The 17,410-nt window shown below is 39.3% G+C and overlaps 1 protein-coding gene across 2 annotated transcripts in view; it reads right to left on the reverse strand.

Annotated features, from left to right (window-relative positions):
* LOC125483366 (septin-6-like) overlaps positions 1-17,410 on the reverse strand; it is a 44,672-nt gene that overhangs the window by 16,731 nt on the left and 10,531 nt on the right. For both annotated transcript variants that reach the window (XM_048598322.1, XM_048598323.1), the window contains exon 2: positions 15,836-15,950. In XM_048598322.1, the coding sequence (XP_048454279.1) occupies positions 15,836-15,950 (115 nt within the window). The remainder of the gene's footprint in view (positions 1-15,835; positions 15,951-17,410) is intronic.

The following is a 17,410-nucleotide window of genomic DNA, read 5'->3' on the forward strand; positions in this document are numbered from 1 at the left end:
GCATGAAAAAGCCTTGGCGGGTTTGATTAAGGAAAACCCCAAGGCTTTCTATACTTAACAGGAACAAGAGGATGGCCAGAGTGAGGGTAGGACCAATCAGGGATAGTGGAGGGAACTTGTGCCTGGAGTCAGAGGTGGTAGGAGAGGTCCTTAAATGAATAGTTTACTTCAGTATTCAATGAGAGGGACCTTGTAGTTTGTGCGGATAGCGTGAACGGGCTGATATGCTCAGACAGGTTGAAGGAGGATTTGCTAGAAATTTTGAAAAACATGAGGATAGACAAGTCCACTGGGCCAGACAGGATATACCTAAGGTTGCTACAGGAAGCGAGGGAAGAGATTGTTGCGCCTTTGGCGATGATCTTTGCATCCTCACTGTCCACTGGAGTAGCACCAGATGCTTGGAGGGTGGCAAATGTTATTCCTTGTTCAAGAAAGAGAATAGGGATAATCTTGGGAATTACAGACCAGTCAGTCTTACTTCTGTGGTCGGTAAATTATTGGAGAAGATTCTGACAGAGTATTTATGATTATTTGGAAAAGCACAGTTTGATTAGAAGTAGTCAGCATGGTTTCGTGAGGGGCAGCTCATACATCACAAGCCTTAATGAATTCTTTGAGATGTGCCAAAACACATTGATCAAGGTAGAGCAGTGGATGTGGTGTATATGGATTTTAGCAAGGCATTTGACAAGGTTCCCAATGTAGGTTCATTCAGAAAGTAAGGAGGCATGGGATTCAGGGAAATTTGGCTGTGTGGATACAAAACTGGCTGTCCAATAGAAGACAGAGGGTGGTAGTAGATGGAAAGTATTCAGCCTGGAGCTTAGTGACCAGTGGTATTCCGCAGGGATCTGTTCTGGGACCTCTGCTCTTCGTGATCTTTATAAATGACTTGGATGAAGAAGTGGAAGGGTGGGTTAGTACGTTTGCCCACAACACAAAAGGTTGGTGGAGTTGTGGATAGTGTGGATAGTTGTAGGTTGCAACGGGACATTGACAGGATGCAGAGCTGGGCAAGGAAGTGACAGATGGAATTCAACCTGGAAAGGTGCGAAGTGATTCATTTTGCAAGATCAAATTTAAATGCAGAATACAGGGTTATTGACAGAATTCTTGGCAGTGTGGAGGAACAGAGTGATCTTGGGGTCCATGTCCATACATCCCTCAAAGTTGCCACCCAAGTGGATAGGGTTGTTAAGAAGGCATATGGTGTGTTGGCTTTCATTGGCAGGAGAATTGCGTTTAGGAGCCGCAAGGTTATGCTGCAGGTCTACAAAACTCTGGTTAGACCACACTTGGAATATTACGTTCAGTTCTGGTTGCCTCATTATAGGAAAGATGTGGAAGCTTTAGAGAAGGTGCAGAGGAGATTTACCAGGATGCTGCCTGGAATGGAGGGCAGCACTTGAGGAAAGATTGAGGGAGCTATGGCTTTTCTCATTGGAGCGAAGAAGGATGAGAGGTGACTTGATAGAGGTGTACAAGATGATGAGGCAGAGATAGAGTGGATATAGCCAGAGACTTTTTCCCAGGGCAGAAATGACTCTCACAAGGGGGCATAATTTTCAGGTGACTGGAGGAAAGTATAGGGGACATGTCAGAGGTGGGTTCTTTACACAGAGTGGTCAGTGCGTGGAATGCACTGCCAGTGGTGGTAAGAGTCAGATACATTAGGGACATTTAAGCGACTCTTGGATAGGCACATGGATGATAGTAAAATGAAGCGTATGCAGCTTAGTTTGATCTTAGAGTAGGATAATAGGTCGGCACAACATCGTGGGCTGAAGGGCCTGTACTGTTCTCTGTTCTATCAGTGATTAGTGGACAAGGAGTCCCAAATCCCTCTGTTGTGTAGTTTTCTGCACACTTTCTCCATTTAAATAAATTTCAGTCCCTTTATTCTTCTTGCCAAAGTGCATATCTTTACATTTTCGATTATATTCCACTTGATTAGTTTGTGCTAACTGTCTTAACCTATCTATAGCCTTCTGCATTCTGTCACCCTTACCAGCTACATCAATCACAAACTTAGCCATAGTGCATTCATATTCCTCTTCCAAGTCATTAATATATGTTGTAAACAATTGCAGTGCCAGCAAATTTTCCTGTAGCACATTACTAGTTACAGGTTGCAATCCTGAAAGTGTACCTGTATTCCAACTCTATCTCATGTTAGTTACTCAATCGTCAATTCATGCTAATATGCTCTAGCATCATGGATGGGCTCTTATCTTAATTAGTCTAGCACATAACAGCTTATCAAACACTTTCAGAGTCCAACAATAACACTGTAACATATGATACAAACATATTTGTTTCTCCTACTCAAACTATCCTCCTCTAGTTTGTGATGTTTCTGTGGTGTGTATCATGAATGAGGCCACGTCCAATCATTATCTTGCATTTCTCACAACTGTTAGATTTTAAGGATCACAGATTACACAATTGGGTGATTCCCTGACAAGTACTTTCATTGAGGCTAACAGTTTAAAGAACAAACATTAATCAAGATTGGCATAATAGACATATAACCATGACAGGTGAGCACACTTCACCTGCCCTGGATTATACAGGCCTTTGTCAGAGCAGAACAGTTTGATTTTTGTAACCTGCAATTGTCATCTCAGTTCTGATGAAGGGCCAGTGGACTTGAAATGTTAAACTGTTTTTCTCTCTACAGATGCTGTCAAACCTAAATTTCTCCAGCATTTTTTTTTGTCTTTCTTCTATCTTTGTCATTTCCTTCAGCTGTCTCTGAAGCTGGTTAAAGGTGTTAAGCCTTAATTAGCATGGTTCCATTTTGGGAGCTGTCCTTGTCTATCTTCCTTCCTTCCCTTTTTGACTGCCTGTTTATGTTGTTTATTTTAGGGATCAGTGCATATCACATGGTAATTATTGATTCAACAATTTCCTTATTCAGTAGTCCAGTTATGGAGGAAATAATTACTCAAGACTGACCCTTCCTCACATCGGTTCCAGTCCGAGATACTTTGTACTTTATTTCTAATATGGGAATCTTGATACCTTGTAGACCATTTGTTTCAATACACAGTTCATGAGACTCCTTTCTCAACTGCTCATCACCTAGTTATGCCTACACTAAAGGCCTGCTGGAGTATTATGTTCTTGGTCATACAATGAATTCCCGTGAATCAACGTAATATACCACGACTAATATTGTTGCACATTAGCCCAGGCACACAGTTAAGGAACCTCATCAGGAACTAGAAAAACCTACTTCGTATCATTTTATGTTACTTCTATTTTTTATTGATCTTCTTCCGACTAAGAAAACAAACCATTCCAAGCCACATAGAAATGATCTACCCTTTCAATTCACTATGGCACGTCCAGGGTTTTTCTCAACAACTCCCTCACTTCCACTTTAGATATCTTGGTCATCAGCAAAACCTTTATTCTCTCCCATTCTGGTTGCTACCCCGACATTATGTCCAAGTCCATGACAATAGCATGGAGATGACTTAACCATCCATCTCCATCTGGCTAGTCAGAAATGTTTTGTGATTACTTTTCTTAAAGGCTTATCGCATTTAAACTACATCCCTGGCCATGTAATTTGCTTTCCTGACCACAGCGCATGCTGATGTTGATAACCAATCTCTTTCTTTCAGAGGAACAGCACCCAAAGATCGGACCCTGAAGACTATACAAATTCTTGAATTCCTTAAAAACACTGTCACCTCCGAAATCCATAGCAATAGTTTTCACAACTGACTGCAACAATTTAATCAGATTTCCAACCAGATGAATATGGACTTAATGTATGCCAATAGGCAGTGGATGAGAGAGATACCATAAATGCAGCTGACATGAACTTCTAGAAACTTTTCACAAAATACCACACATTTAATTTGAAACTATTCAATATAATTGATGGGCAAGATAGGTTCCCATCCTCAAAATGGTGGGGGTAGCCCAGTACATCAGTAGAAAAGAGAAGACTGAAATATTTGCAATCTTGATTCAGAAATGCTAAGTGAATGATCCATCTTGGTCCAATCCAAGCGTTCTCAGAATCACGTGATACAGTCTTTAACCAATTCAATTCACTTGATATGATATCAAGAAACAAATCAAGACACCAAATACTATAAAAGGCTCTGACAACATTCTTTTACTAGTACTAAAGGCTTCAGAAATAGTTGCACCCCTAGCCAAGCTGTTCCAGTGCAGTTACAACACTTATCTGCTCAATAATATAGAAAATTACACAATAACCAGAACAAATCCAACCTTTCAGTCTCTATATCCATCTATTCTTGATCAAAGTGATGGATGAAGTAGTCAGAGCTATCAAAAGAAGAAATGAACAACTCACTGACACAGTCAGTTTGAGGTCTACCATGGCTACTCAGCTGTCGACCTCATTAGAGCATTGGTCCAAAGACAGACAAAAAGAGCTGAACTTGACAAGTGAAATAAGATCAAAGCAGCACTCGACAGAGTCATATCAAGGAGCTCTAGCAAAAGTTGGAGTTGATGGAAATCAAGGGGAAAGTTCTACACTGATTGGATGCATACCTAATATAAAAAGGAAGATGGTTGTGGTCGGAGATGAATCATCTCAGAATAGACTATCACCGCAGTAGTTCCTCAGAGCAGTATCTTTTATTCAACAATCTTCAGCTGCTTCAATGACATTTCCTCCAAACAAGGTCAGAAATCCTTCAACTCTTCACATACGGAAGCAGCTTACAGAAAAACCTGGACAACATCCCTAGCTGACAAACGGCAAATAACAAGTGCCCCACAAGTACCAGGCAATGACCATTTCCAACAAAATAAATCTAACCATCATCCTTTGACTATTAACGGCATTACTGTTCTCAAATAGCCCGCTGTCAATATTCTGAGTTATTGTTGACGAGAAAATGAACTAGCTCTAAGGTATTCAGACAAGATAGAGGGCGGATAGAAGAGGAGGAGAGATCGAAGGGACCTGGGTGTGAACATACACCAGTTCTTTAAAGGTAACAGGACCTGTGATAAAGTGGTTAAGTGGCATTTGGTATAGTTGCCTTTACTATTTGAGATATAGAGTTTAAGAGCAGGGAATTTTGCTGTCATTGTACAAAATGCTGGTTAGATCACAGCTGGAGTCCACATTATGGAGGGATGTGATTGCACCAGAGAGGAGCAGAAGAGATTTATCAGGATGATCCCTGGGATGGAGATCTGAGCCCTGAGGAAAAATTGGATCAGCTCAGAAGTGCAGTAGAAGTTGACAGGTGACCTGAGAGGTGTATAAAATTATTAGGGGCATAGATAGGGTAGATAAGAAAGCACATTTTAAAGGATTTTAATTAGTAGAGGGGTCAATGATCAAAGGACATAGATTTAATACAACAGTAAGCGTCAAAGCTCACTACCTGAAAGCGTGGGTCAGCCGGAAACTCTCAACATTTAAACATTCACTTGTATTGCCATAGCCTCTTGGATTATGGGCCACAACTTGGAAAGTGGAATTAAAGTTGTCAAATCTTTGGTGAGATTATTGGTGGGAAACTGATGAGCCAAATAGCTTCCTTTGGCACTGTAAATGTCTATGTGTCCAGCCATATACATACCCTGGGTACAACAGCAGGTCAGGGGTTAGGGATTCCGAGTCAGGTAACTTATCTCCTGTCTTCTGATGCCTGTCCACCATTTACAAGGTGCAAGTCAGGAGTAAGACGGAATACTCCACTGGTCAGAAAGGATATAACTCCAACACTACTCAAGAAGCTCGACAGCATCCGAAACAAAGCAGCTGCTTGACTGGCACCACATCAACCACCAATCCCTTGACCAGTAATGCAGTGGCCGTAGTGTGCATCATCTATGAGATGCACTGCAGTAACTCAAATTTTCTTCAACATCACTTTCTAACCACATGACTTCTACCAAGAAGAAAGAGTTCAGCAGATATGTGGGAACATCTCAAGGATTGAAGAAGTTCTCAAAGGCAATAAATGCCAGTCCAGCCAACACTGTCTACATCCCACAAACAATTAAAAAATAAAATAAAGGGAATATTAGTAGACCAAGATTTTAAAATAAACTACGTAAAGATCAGGGAACAGAAATACAAGTAGAAATTACGGTCAATTTCTCAGTGATTTAAAATGGGTTCAAATATCCCACAAGAATGTCTTAACAGCACATTTGCTCAACATCTCCATTACTCATAGGGATATGCAAGGTTAAATCACCATTTTGTTAGAGTAGATACTAAAATAATAGACAGTATATATACTTCTGTGATTCAAAGCAACAGAGAAAGTTGGTATCCATAATGGAACATGCAGAAAACGTGGGAATGTGAATATGAAAAAGCTAGCATGTTACTAATGCCCGTTTACCCTTGGCAATGATAAGCTACTTTCTTGAACTGTTGCAGGTCATCTGGGGTAGATACAGAGTGCTATTAAGAAGAGAGTTCCAGATTTTTTAATCAGTTTCAAAGAAGGAATGGTGATATAGCTCTAAGTCAGGGTGGCGTACAGTTTGGAGGGAACCCACACGCGGTATTCTCATGTCTCCATTGCTCGTTCTTCTAGGTGGTAGAACTTATGGCTTTGAAGGTGCCTTTCAAGGAGTTCTTATGGTTTGTTGCAGTTCATCTTGTCAATAATATACATTATCTGCCAATGGCAAGCTTTGGTAGCACACTGAACGTTTAAGAGTGAATGGTATAACAAACAAACAGGATGCTCTGTTTTGGCATGATAACCCATGCTTTGGAAAGCATGCATTTGCTTTCTGTCCAATATCCCTTTAAGACTAATGTGGGGAAAGTATTTTGAAACTCAATTAATTGATTCAATTAATTATTTCCGGTTGATATGTCATTTGGTTCCAAGAAACACCCATCTGACTAGTAAGAAAGCATAGTTTATATATTTTATAAAATCTTAAGCAATTTATTGACTAATGTAGGAACCGCTCTCGCTTAGAAAGAAAACTCCCTGGGCTGACAAAGGTAAGGCAGAAAAGATAGTTCTCTCCTGCCAAGGAGATGTCTCCAGAGAAATAAGACATTGCTAAGATATCTTGTTTAAGTTGGCTTGGCATGTAACGAACCACAAGATGACTTCTTTATATTTCAATAGAAATCGAAAGGATTACCTTGAACATATGGGCCTTCTCAGTGGACAATTAAAAGATAATTGGCACAAGCTTCCTAGTAATAAAGATATATAAACTGACTGTCAAGAGAAAAGTACTTCAGACAGAAGAGAGCTTCTCACAGGTGATCTATGCTGGCTTTAGCCTAACATCTTGGTAGCCCAAGACAGCTTGAGAAAGTAGGAAGAAATTGCCACTTCCAATCCTTGATTAGGAGAATATCTTGGGCAACTCAAACAGGCAAAGAACAAAGAGAAATATGACAGGTATGAGCAAACGGGCAAAGGACCCTCATTTTCAGCCATGATGATCAATTTCATCCATCCAGCTGTCTGCTTAGAGACCAGTAAACCATTCTGAGGAGACTGTCATCAGCTATGCAGATGGGCAACCCCGTTTCCCTCATTTATTATGTCAATTCAGCAGTTAACTATTCTGTCACAGACATCTGTCTTTTCTGCCTACTTAGATTATGTGCCGTATCTGAACTGGATGTGATCTGTATTGACTTCAGTAAGGTGTTTGACAAGGTTCCTCATGGTAGACTGGTTAGCAAGGTTAGATCACATGGAATACAGGCAGAACTAGCCATTTGGATACAGAACTGGCTCGAAGGCAGGAGACAGAGGATGGTGGTTGCTTTTCAGACTGGAGGTCTGTGATCAGCAACGTGCTACAAGGATCAGTGCTGGGTCCACTGCCATCAATGACGTGGATGTGAATATAGGAGGTATGGTTAGTAAGTTTTCAGATGACACCAAAATTGGGAGGTGTGGTGGACAGCCAAGAAGGTTACCTCACAGTACAACAAGACCTTGAACAGATGGGCCAATGGCCGAGGAATGGCAGATGGAGTTTAATTTAGATAAATGTGAGGTGCTGTATTTTGGAAAGGCAAATCAGAGCAGCACTTATACACTTAATGATAAGGTCCTGGGGAGGGTTGCTGAACAAAAAGGACCTTGGAGTGCAGATTCATAGTTCTTTGAAAGTAGAGGTGCAGGTAGGCAGGTTAATGAAGGCAGCGTTTGGTATGCTTGCCTTTATTGTCTGTGTATTGAGTATAGGAGTTGGAAGATCATGTCCTGTACAGCAGCCACATTAGTTAGGCCACTTTTGGAATACCGTGTTCAATCCTGGTCTCCCTACTGTAGGAAAAATGTGAAACTTGAAAAGGGTTCTGAAAAGATTTACAAGGATGCTGCCACAGTTGGATGGTTTGAGCAATAGGAAGAGGCTGAATAGGCTGGGGCTATTTTTCCCTGCAGTGTGGGAGGCGGAGGGGTGACTTTACAGAGGTTTAGAAGGTCATGAGAGGCATAGATAGGGTGAACAACTAAGGGCTTTTCCGCCAGAGTAGCACAGTCCAAAACTAGATGGCATAGGTTTAAGGTGATAGGGGAAAGATTTAAAAAGGGACCCGAGACCGGAGGGGCAACTTTTTCATGCAGACGGTGGTGCATGTATGGAATAAGCTGCCAGAGCAAGTGGTGGAGGCTGGTATAATTGCAACATTTAAAAGGCATCTGGATGGGTACATGGACAGGAAGGGTTGAAGGATATGGGCCAAACAGGACTACATTAATTTAGGATTTCTGGCTGGCATTGACGAGTTGGACCAAAGGGTTTGTTTCATGCTGTATAGCTCTATGACTCAGGACTCTATATTGCTTCTTAACAAATTTCCTCAAGATTTACTTATGAAGCTCAAAAGCATATTCTGGGTAGCATGTCTCCTGAACTGTAAATCTCATCACTTGACAATAAGTCTACAACTAGCTAATAAAGAAAGGGTAAACAGAAAGTTAGTTGCAGTGATGTTCACTTTCAGTTGTCTATTCTAATTAGCAGTTCAGAACATGGAGAATTTGGACATGAGAAATCAAGGTTCGCTGAATGAAACAATTTTCTGTTTGACAGTTTTCAAAATTGGCATTGAAGCAGGGCTCTAACAGTAGAGCAGAGACTGCATGTGTTATATAGCTGGAAAGGACAGAACGTGAGCAGCTATTATGAGACATTGAAGTTAGAGCTGGCTAAAGTGAACTGGGACATAAGGTTACAGGAGATATCTGTACAAGTGCAGCAGCAGACATTTAAGGAGATATTTCAAAATACTCAGCAAAAGGTATATATACACCATCTGTAGCTAACTAAGAAAGTTAGTGTGACTGGAAGATTAATGAGGGATAAACTAGAGTATGAAAGCTAGATAGAAACAAAACAATATAGCAAGTACTTCTAGAGCTATTTAAAAAGGAAAAGAGCAAGTAAACTTCACACTGATCCTGTACGAAGAGTCTGATGAATCAATATTAGAAATTAAGCCAACAGCAGATGAATTGAACAGGTGTTTTGCATTGGCCTTCACCGCAGAGGACTGATGTAACATTCCAAAAATTTTGTTAATCAGTTGGTGCAAGAGGGAGGAATCTATAGCAATTACAAAATCACCTGGGCAACAATAGTCAGAATGTTACTAGAATTAAAAGCTGACAGATCACCAGGCTCTGAGCAGACCTCATAGTAGGGTCTTTAATAAGTGGCTACTGAGATAGTAAATCAGCTGATTTTAATTTTCCAAAGCCCCAGCAGAAAGGAAAATAGGGAATATGACTCCTCTATTCAGGGGTGGGAAAAAGAGAGACACTGGGAGGGAGGGAGCAAGAAAGCCAGACAGACAGCATGCAAGTCAGTTAGCTTAACATCTGCCAAAAGGAAAATGTTGGGACCTTTCATTAAGGAGAATATACCAAAATGTCAGTGCTGTCAGGCATTGTGTGCAAGGAAAAGTCATTTTAACTAACTTGCTGGGAGTTATTTAAGGAAGAAACAAGCAACATAGACAAAAAGGGAAATCAGTGGACATGCTGTGCTTAAATTTGCAGAAGGCATTTGACAAGTTGCCACATCCAAAGTTTAAGCAAAATAACAGCTTGTGGAGCAGGAAACAGTAAAAGCTCCAGACCATAGGGCTACTCTCATTAGAGAGACAGACGACTAGTGATGGTTTAATCGGAGGTTCACCACACCTTAGGCAAGGGAGGAGAATCCTTCATGGTAGCCTCAGTGGTATGGGAAGTGAACCCACATTAACAGTGTGGATGCTGAAAGGATGTTACCTGTTGTAGGAGAGACTAGAACTAGGAGGGATTGTTAAAAAAAAAAAATAGGGTCTCATTTGAGACAGAACGAGGAGGATTCCTTCTGTCTCCTCTTCATTCCCCCACCCCTTGATCAAAGAAAGGGGCAGGTGATAATGTGGAATTGAAGCCACAATCAGAGCAGCCCTTACTTTTCATCCATGGGATATGGTCTGAAGATTAAGAGGTAACGTTATAGAAGAAGTTTATTTTAAAAGATATGAGGGGGAATTTTTTTTTTTTAAAAAATAAAAAAAAGTGATTTATGTGTGGAAGGAGCTTCCTGAGGACATAGTGGATACGGGTACTATTACAACATTTAAAAGACATTTGGATTGATACATCAATAGGAAAGGTTTGGAGGGATATGGGCCAGGAGCAGGCAGGTGGGACTAGTTTAGTTTGGGATTATGTTCAGCACGGACTGGTTGGACCAAAGGGTCTGTTTCTGTGTTGTCTGACTATGACTCTCACCTGGACAGAGGAGTGCAGGAATTGTCATATGTATGCTACAATGTTTAGTATAAAGATTGGAGGTGTCTGTAATCTACCAGAGTTGGTTTTGCAGTGATAAGATTGACTGTTTGTGTATGGATGAAATAAACCATTATTAACCTGTTTCCTTGAGTTTTTTGAAAAATTCTTTCACAAGATGTGGGAGTCACTGGTTAGACCAGCAATTTATTGCCCATTCATAACAGAGTTAAGAGTTAACCACATTTGTCACATGTTGGCCAGACCAGGCAGTTTTCTTCCCTAAGAGGGCATTAGTGAACCAGATGGGTTTTCCCTACAACTGAACGGTTTCATGATCACTATTAGGCTCCTAATTATGGGTTTTCATGGAATTCAAATTCCACCATCTGCCACAGAGGGATTCGAACCCAGGTTTCCAAATCATTCCCTGGATCACTGGATTAATAGTCTAGCGATAGATTTATTTTGTGAACACATAGTATATGGGGAACTTTTCCAGAGTCAGGTAGACACCAGTGTCTTCACTACCAAAGTGAAAGTACTGTCACGATCCCTAGCCTTTGCTGTACTTTGTGCCTTCAGTTGTTTGTTAGTTCCACGTGTAGTGAATCTAGTGAGCTAAAGGCTGACGTTTGTGACATCTCAGGGCTTCAGGAGGCAGCCAAGTTTAAGTGCAATGTTAGTAAGTGACAGGTGGTACACCATAAATATATACTTAGTTTGGACCGAGGAAATTAGGTTTAGAATGTTTGAAACGAATCCTTGTAAATAAACATGAAAATATGTACACTTTTGAATTTCATGTCAACAACAATTAGGAACAGACAGACACATAACATATGTGCCCAGAATTTTAAGACAGCAGATCAAGTTCAGAAGGATGGTTAAAATAAAGTATAAATGTACCTTTGATGTTATTAAGTAATATCAAACAAAAAACAAGACAGCTAAGCTAAATCTTTTTAAGACGTCGCTTAGACCCAAGCTGGAATGGCATTCAATTATGGGCAGCATATTTTGAAAGCATGTGAAGACCTTTATTTTAAAAACATGCAGGGGAAAACTGCCGGTATAAGGCAAGAAGGACATTTGACTGAAGGATTTGTCACAAAAGGCGTTGTTAGGTTTTCCATATATACTCCATTCGAGTGGCAGAAAGGTTAGTAACAAGGGTACACCGATTAAGGTGACTGGCAAAAGAACCAAGTAGTGACAGAAAGAAATATTTCCTATGAAAACAATTAGTACATTCTAGAATGTAGTGTCTGAAAAGGGTGGTGAAATTCAATAGCAACTTTCAAAAGGGAATTGGATAAATAGTCACAAGAAAAGATTTGAAAGGATGTGGGAAGAGTGGTGAGCAGGACTTGTTGGAAAGCTCTTTGGTAGAGTCACACAAGCACGTTGGGCCAATTGGCTTCCCTTTGTGCTGTGTCATTTGAAATTCATGAAATCTTTACAAGGTTTGATTATTTAAAATATTAACGGAACACTGGTATTCACATGGACAAAAATGCAACACACACACACGGCTATGGGCCAAGTGCTGGAAAATGGGATTAGAATAGTTAGGTGACTTTTTCCCCTCACCAGCATGGAAGCAGTGAACCAAAAAGGCCCTTTTCTGTGCTGTGGATCTAAGACGCTGAAAAGGAAAAATCTTACAATTGAAAATTGTTTAAAAAAAAAACTAGAGGATTTTGTAAAAGCATTTAAAAGTATGGCACAATGTGACAGACTGAAACAGACAGCTTCCAACTATTCATAAGAGCTGACTGAGGTGTGGGAATCAAGGCACACGAGTCTAATGGAAAAAGACAAACTTGAAGGACAGCCAAGACCAGATAGCAAGCACAATGCTCAGAGGAAAAAAATAAGTACCAAACAATTAAAGGTAGGATATTAGGAGGGAGACAAGAAAGCACAAGGTGAATAGGGGTGGGGGTGTAGTAACAAAAGGAGCTGTATGGATCCTCCAGTCAAAGAATCTACAAATTCTTTGCCCTTGGTCGCAGGTGAGGGTAAGGTGTTAGAAAAGGCATTTTAAGAAATATAGCCACTTGGGTCCCCTTCCACTTGAAAAGCAGCAGCACAGGGAAGATTTAACCAAGGAGAGTGCAAAATGTTAGTTTCTTGATGTGGCTCAGCCAGCGACAATAATAAATGACTTAACCAGTATGTTTCACATGCATTCAGGCTTGTAGTCCTCAAATGCAAAGGGGTGAGCATGGGGTGGTAAGGTTGATTACAGAACTAGAGAGGAAAAAATTTTAGTAATTGAGGTAAGGTAGTAGTTAAGCACTATAGTAAAGACTGATAGAATTAGAACAGACAGTATAAGCCAAAGGAGCTGGGCATTTAAAAAAAAAAATCAAAGAATTTAGGATACTTGCATTGATCAGGAAGGGACTCTTAATTGCTCATGGGGTATAGCTGCATAATTCATAAAATAAATACTAGACTCAATTTATTATTTACTGTTACTTTACATATATCAACTTATTGCATCAATGATATTCTTGGCAAGGTTACTTTTGGCAAGATAACTTTTGGCAAGATAACATTCATTACCCACCTCAACAAAATCCTGTGGATAAAGACAGTCAGTCAATCATATTGTGTGGGACTGGACTACCAAAAGATAGCAGGTTCCCATTGTTGGAAAACAAGTAAAACAGGTGTGTTTTTAGTGACAACCTGGCAACATCTACAGTCATTTTCTGATTCCAACCCATAAAAGGAACACAGTAGAATGAATTTGATTTGAGAGAGTTATATGGTGGAAATTGAACAGTTTGCATTGTCAATTCAGCACCATAGTTATCATGTTGTGATAGGTAAATATATGTACTTTAAACATTCTCCCAGTTCAGCACATAACAGTTCGAACTGTTTTTTTTTTAAAAATATGTTTCTAATGTAAAAAATATATTTCAGACTTTGCACCACTAAATATTTCACATCAGTAAAGTCTCTGGCATCAGCCACAGACAACCAAATGATTCTGAGCTGTCATAATTCTGGAGTTCATTAGCAAATGTGCTTATACAGCACCAGCACTGGATGAAGGCAGTATCTTCACAACTTAGCCATGCATCATTGGACTTACAAAAAGACCTGGCAACAGCGTAGCTTTAATAAAAGACATTCAAATGTACACACTCCACTTATGGCTCCTTCTCTTGGATAACAATGCAAATCAACCATTATCACCATTCTTTTATTCTATGCTGCATATGCGTGTGCCTTTAATTGCAATATCCAAAGCAATTAAAATTATAGACAAAGCTGGAGAAAGCTCATCTAAATGTTTACTAGTTCTGATTAGTCAGAAGACCCTATCCAGGTATAAAAATATTTTATAAATACAAAAACAATAATTAACAAAAGCAATGATTTTCAGTCAGTCAATCAACTTAGGATTCAGTTCCCAAGACTAGTTAATTGGGCACAAATCTCTTGCTCTCTTCTGTTGCCTGAAGATCATCTTCTGCCTTCAGCCTTGCTTCTTGTACATGAACTACTAAGAGTTGCCACTTATTAAGTCATTCTAGCCACAACTCCTGCAGATGATCAGAGACATCCTGAACTCCAATCAGCTTACTACCGAGTCCACAGTTCATGGTCAATTTTGGATTGGCAAGGCAGTGTCTGCCCAATTACTGTCTGGTTTCTTTAAAAATAATGATTACCTCAGTGACATCACTTCCTATTGTCCCCTAATTCATTCTTTGACATGCTAATCACTTAATAAGACTGTCTTTATAACAGCTCCTCGCTTATTAACTTCAAAAAGATCTTTACCAGTGGCACCAGTCAAATAATTTATGCATCTGCTTGAAGTATAAGTGTCACCCCAAATGAATTAATGTTACCCCAAAATGTCCCAACTTATGTTTCTGAATTAGAGACAAAAACACTGCAGATGCTGGAATCCAACGTAGACAAATAGGAGGCTGGAAGAGCGCAGCACCCCTCTTTATCTGCAGCTTCCCCCTACCACCGCATCCAGTCTGAAGAAGGGCAATACCCAAAACGTTGACTGCTCCTTTCCTCCAGACATTGCTTGGCCTGCTGTGTTCTTCCAGCCTCCTGGTTGTCTACCTTATGTTTCTGAATGTTGTCCAAAACAGAGCAGTCTTAATTAAAAAGAACGACATGAAACTCTACAATAAATGTTGATATCTTAAAAAATTAAATCCTAAAATAATCACATAAAAAGACTAACATACACAATCCTGCACATACTCCAAGTTACAAAACTAAAATCTGTCTCCTTAAGGAAAAAAAATGTCTTTTACCTCAAAAGCATTCTCACACAGTTGAGATTAGCTGGAGTCATAAAAACCACCAAAAACCATACTCTCCATGGCTTTGTAATTGACCTGAGCCATATGGCATTCTTTGTAATGAAGTTTTTTAGGAAAAAACCACAAACTGAACAAGATATAATTTAGTTTCTAAAAAACCAAAAGAACTGAGGATGCTGTAAATCTGGAACAAAAACAAAGTTGCTGGAAAAGCTCAGCAGGTCTGGCAGCATCTGTGAAGGAAAAAACAGAGTTAACATTTCAGGTCTGGTGACCCTTCCTCAGAACGGATTTAATTTAGTTTCTCATTTGCTTAATCAAGTGAAAATGATTTAATGTTCAATATTAATCAATCCCATAGAAGTACTTTCTTCAATTGTTTAAATTATTCTAGTTTTTTTTTTTTTAAAAAGATGCCTTTCATTTCTCATTACTGCCAGTGTATTTTGAACACGACTGACTCAATGGAGTAAGAAGAGAAGGTGAGGAGGGCAGTGAGCAAGTGCCATAGAATGATGAATTAGTCTCACCAGACTTTGACTGATCTGTGCCTAAGCTCCATTTACCCAGACTTGGATGATACCCTTATCCACAGCCTTGGAAAGGAGTTCTATATTCACTCTGTTCTAATTTTAAGATAATGAACAGAGTAATTTGTGTCCCTTTTCTAGATTCTTCAAAATAAATAGCATCTCTGTAGCTGCCTAACTGAATCACTAGTTCACTGACCATGGTTCAACTACAGAATTGGAATAAAAATATTCAAGTACTTACCAACGCAAAGAATATTAAAGCAAAATCCCTGGGAGGTAGATTTATTTACTAGTTGATCTGGTAAACTGTCAAATCCAACATGCCCTGACAAGGAAAGTGGGCGGACATTTTCACCCTGCAATAAAAAGCAATAGTACATACAGTAGCTGGTCATTCCTATAGATTCCTTTAACGTTCAAAGAAATGGAATCACATTTTGTACAAGTATCTAATCACCAGAAATAATTCCTTCACAGCTTAATTATTCCTGAATGTTGCTATAAAGAATGTAAAGTTAGATACAAAACAAAAAGAAGTGTCAAAACCCTTCTACGTACTTAATGGAGTTTTCCCACTGTGTTTTCTTAAAACTTCCTTACTTTGAAAATGACATTCAGTTCCTTCATGAACTCAAGGAATATTGTTAATATCTACAATTCTCAATCCTTCTCCAGAGAGGGATCAACAGTTCTAACTGAAGGTCAATTAATCCCAAATCCATTCTACATATTCACTATCCTAAGGGGTGGGTTAGTTGAATATTACAACTTCAAACTTTGTGAAAAATTTGGCTGTTGTGTTTAGTCCTATAGCAATTAGTTAAAAATATTCAAAATGAGAAATTTCTATGAATTAGAAAACATTCACAAGTCAACACCACAGAAGGGCATCACACCTGCAAAACTGGTTACTACCATTTTACATGCACCTAGTACTCCAAAACAGCCAGTTTAAAGATCACAGCAACATAACAGGAAATGTTTTAAGCCACTCTCCATGACCTAAGCCACAATTAGGTTCTTTTCAGCATTTATGTAACGATACGTATTCTTCCACCTTCACGCTAACATACATGCTGAGCTAACCTGCCAATAATCACATTTATACTTACAATAAATATTAGAATTATATTTAAAATCTTCTAGTGTGCTGCTTTTATCGCTTTACAAATTTCAAGTGTTTAATTTATTGCCATATATAAAAGAGCAGTATAAGGAGTACAGAGGAACATGCAATTAGAAGAAGGAAAAACAAATCTACTGCAAGTCTCAGTCCACTTGAATAATTTTAAAAAGAAATTGATGGGTACTTCAGCAAAAATAAAAGGTGGCTATGAAAATAGAGCAGGAGAATGGGATTGATGGAACAATTCTTAGAGAGAGCTGGCCTAGACTTTAATAGAAAAATAGCCTTGTGTGGTATAACAACGATGGCTTAGAAAACTAAGTTGTTAACCAATACTCCCATGGGCAGTGAAATAGATTGGTCAATTATGAAAGCAAATGTAGAATTCACTTTGTTTGCTTAGTTAGCATACCTAAACCTTAGGAGGGTATCACCTTAGCTCAATGGATGGTACTCTTGCCTGAATTTGTAAGCAGAACATAAATTCCCAATCTAATCCAGCATTATAATAGTGCTAAGGGACATTTTCTATTGTTGGAGGTGTCATCTTTTGGAGATCTTGGGTCTCATGACACCATGAGCCCTGTTGTGAAATCATTCAACATAATGGATTAATTTTCAATCAATAATACTATACGCACTCAGCCAAACCAATTGATTTGAAATACGGATTTCAAATAAAAGAAATAG

This window comes from Rhincodon typus, chromosome 6, assembly GCF_021869965.1.
Source record: "Rhincodon typus isolate 14 chromosome 6, sRhiTyp1.1, whole genome shotgun sequence".
NCBI classification, from domain to species: domain Eukaryota; kingdom Metazoa; phylum Chordata; class Chondrichthyes; order Orectolobiformes; family Rhincodontidae; genus Rhincodon; species Rhincodon typus.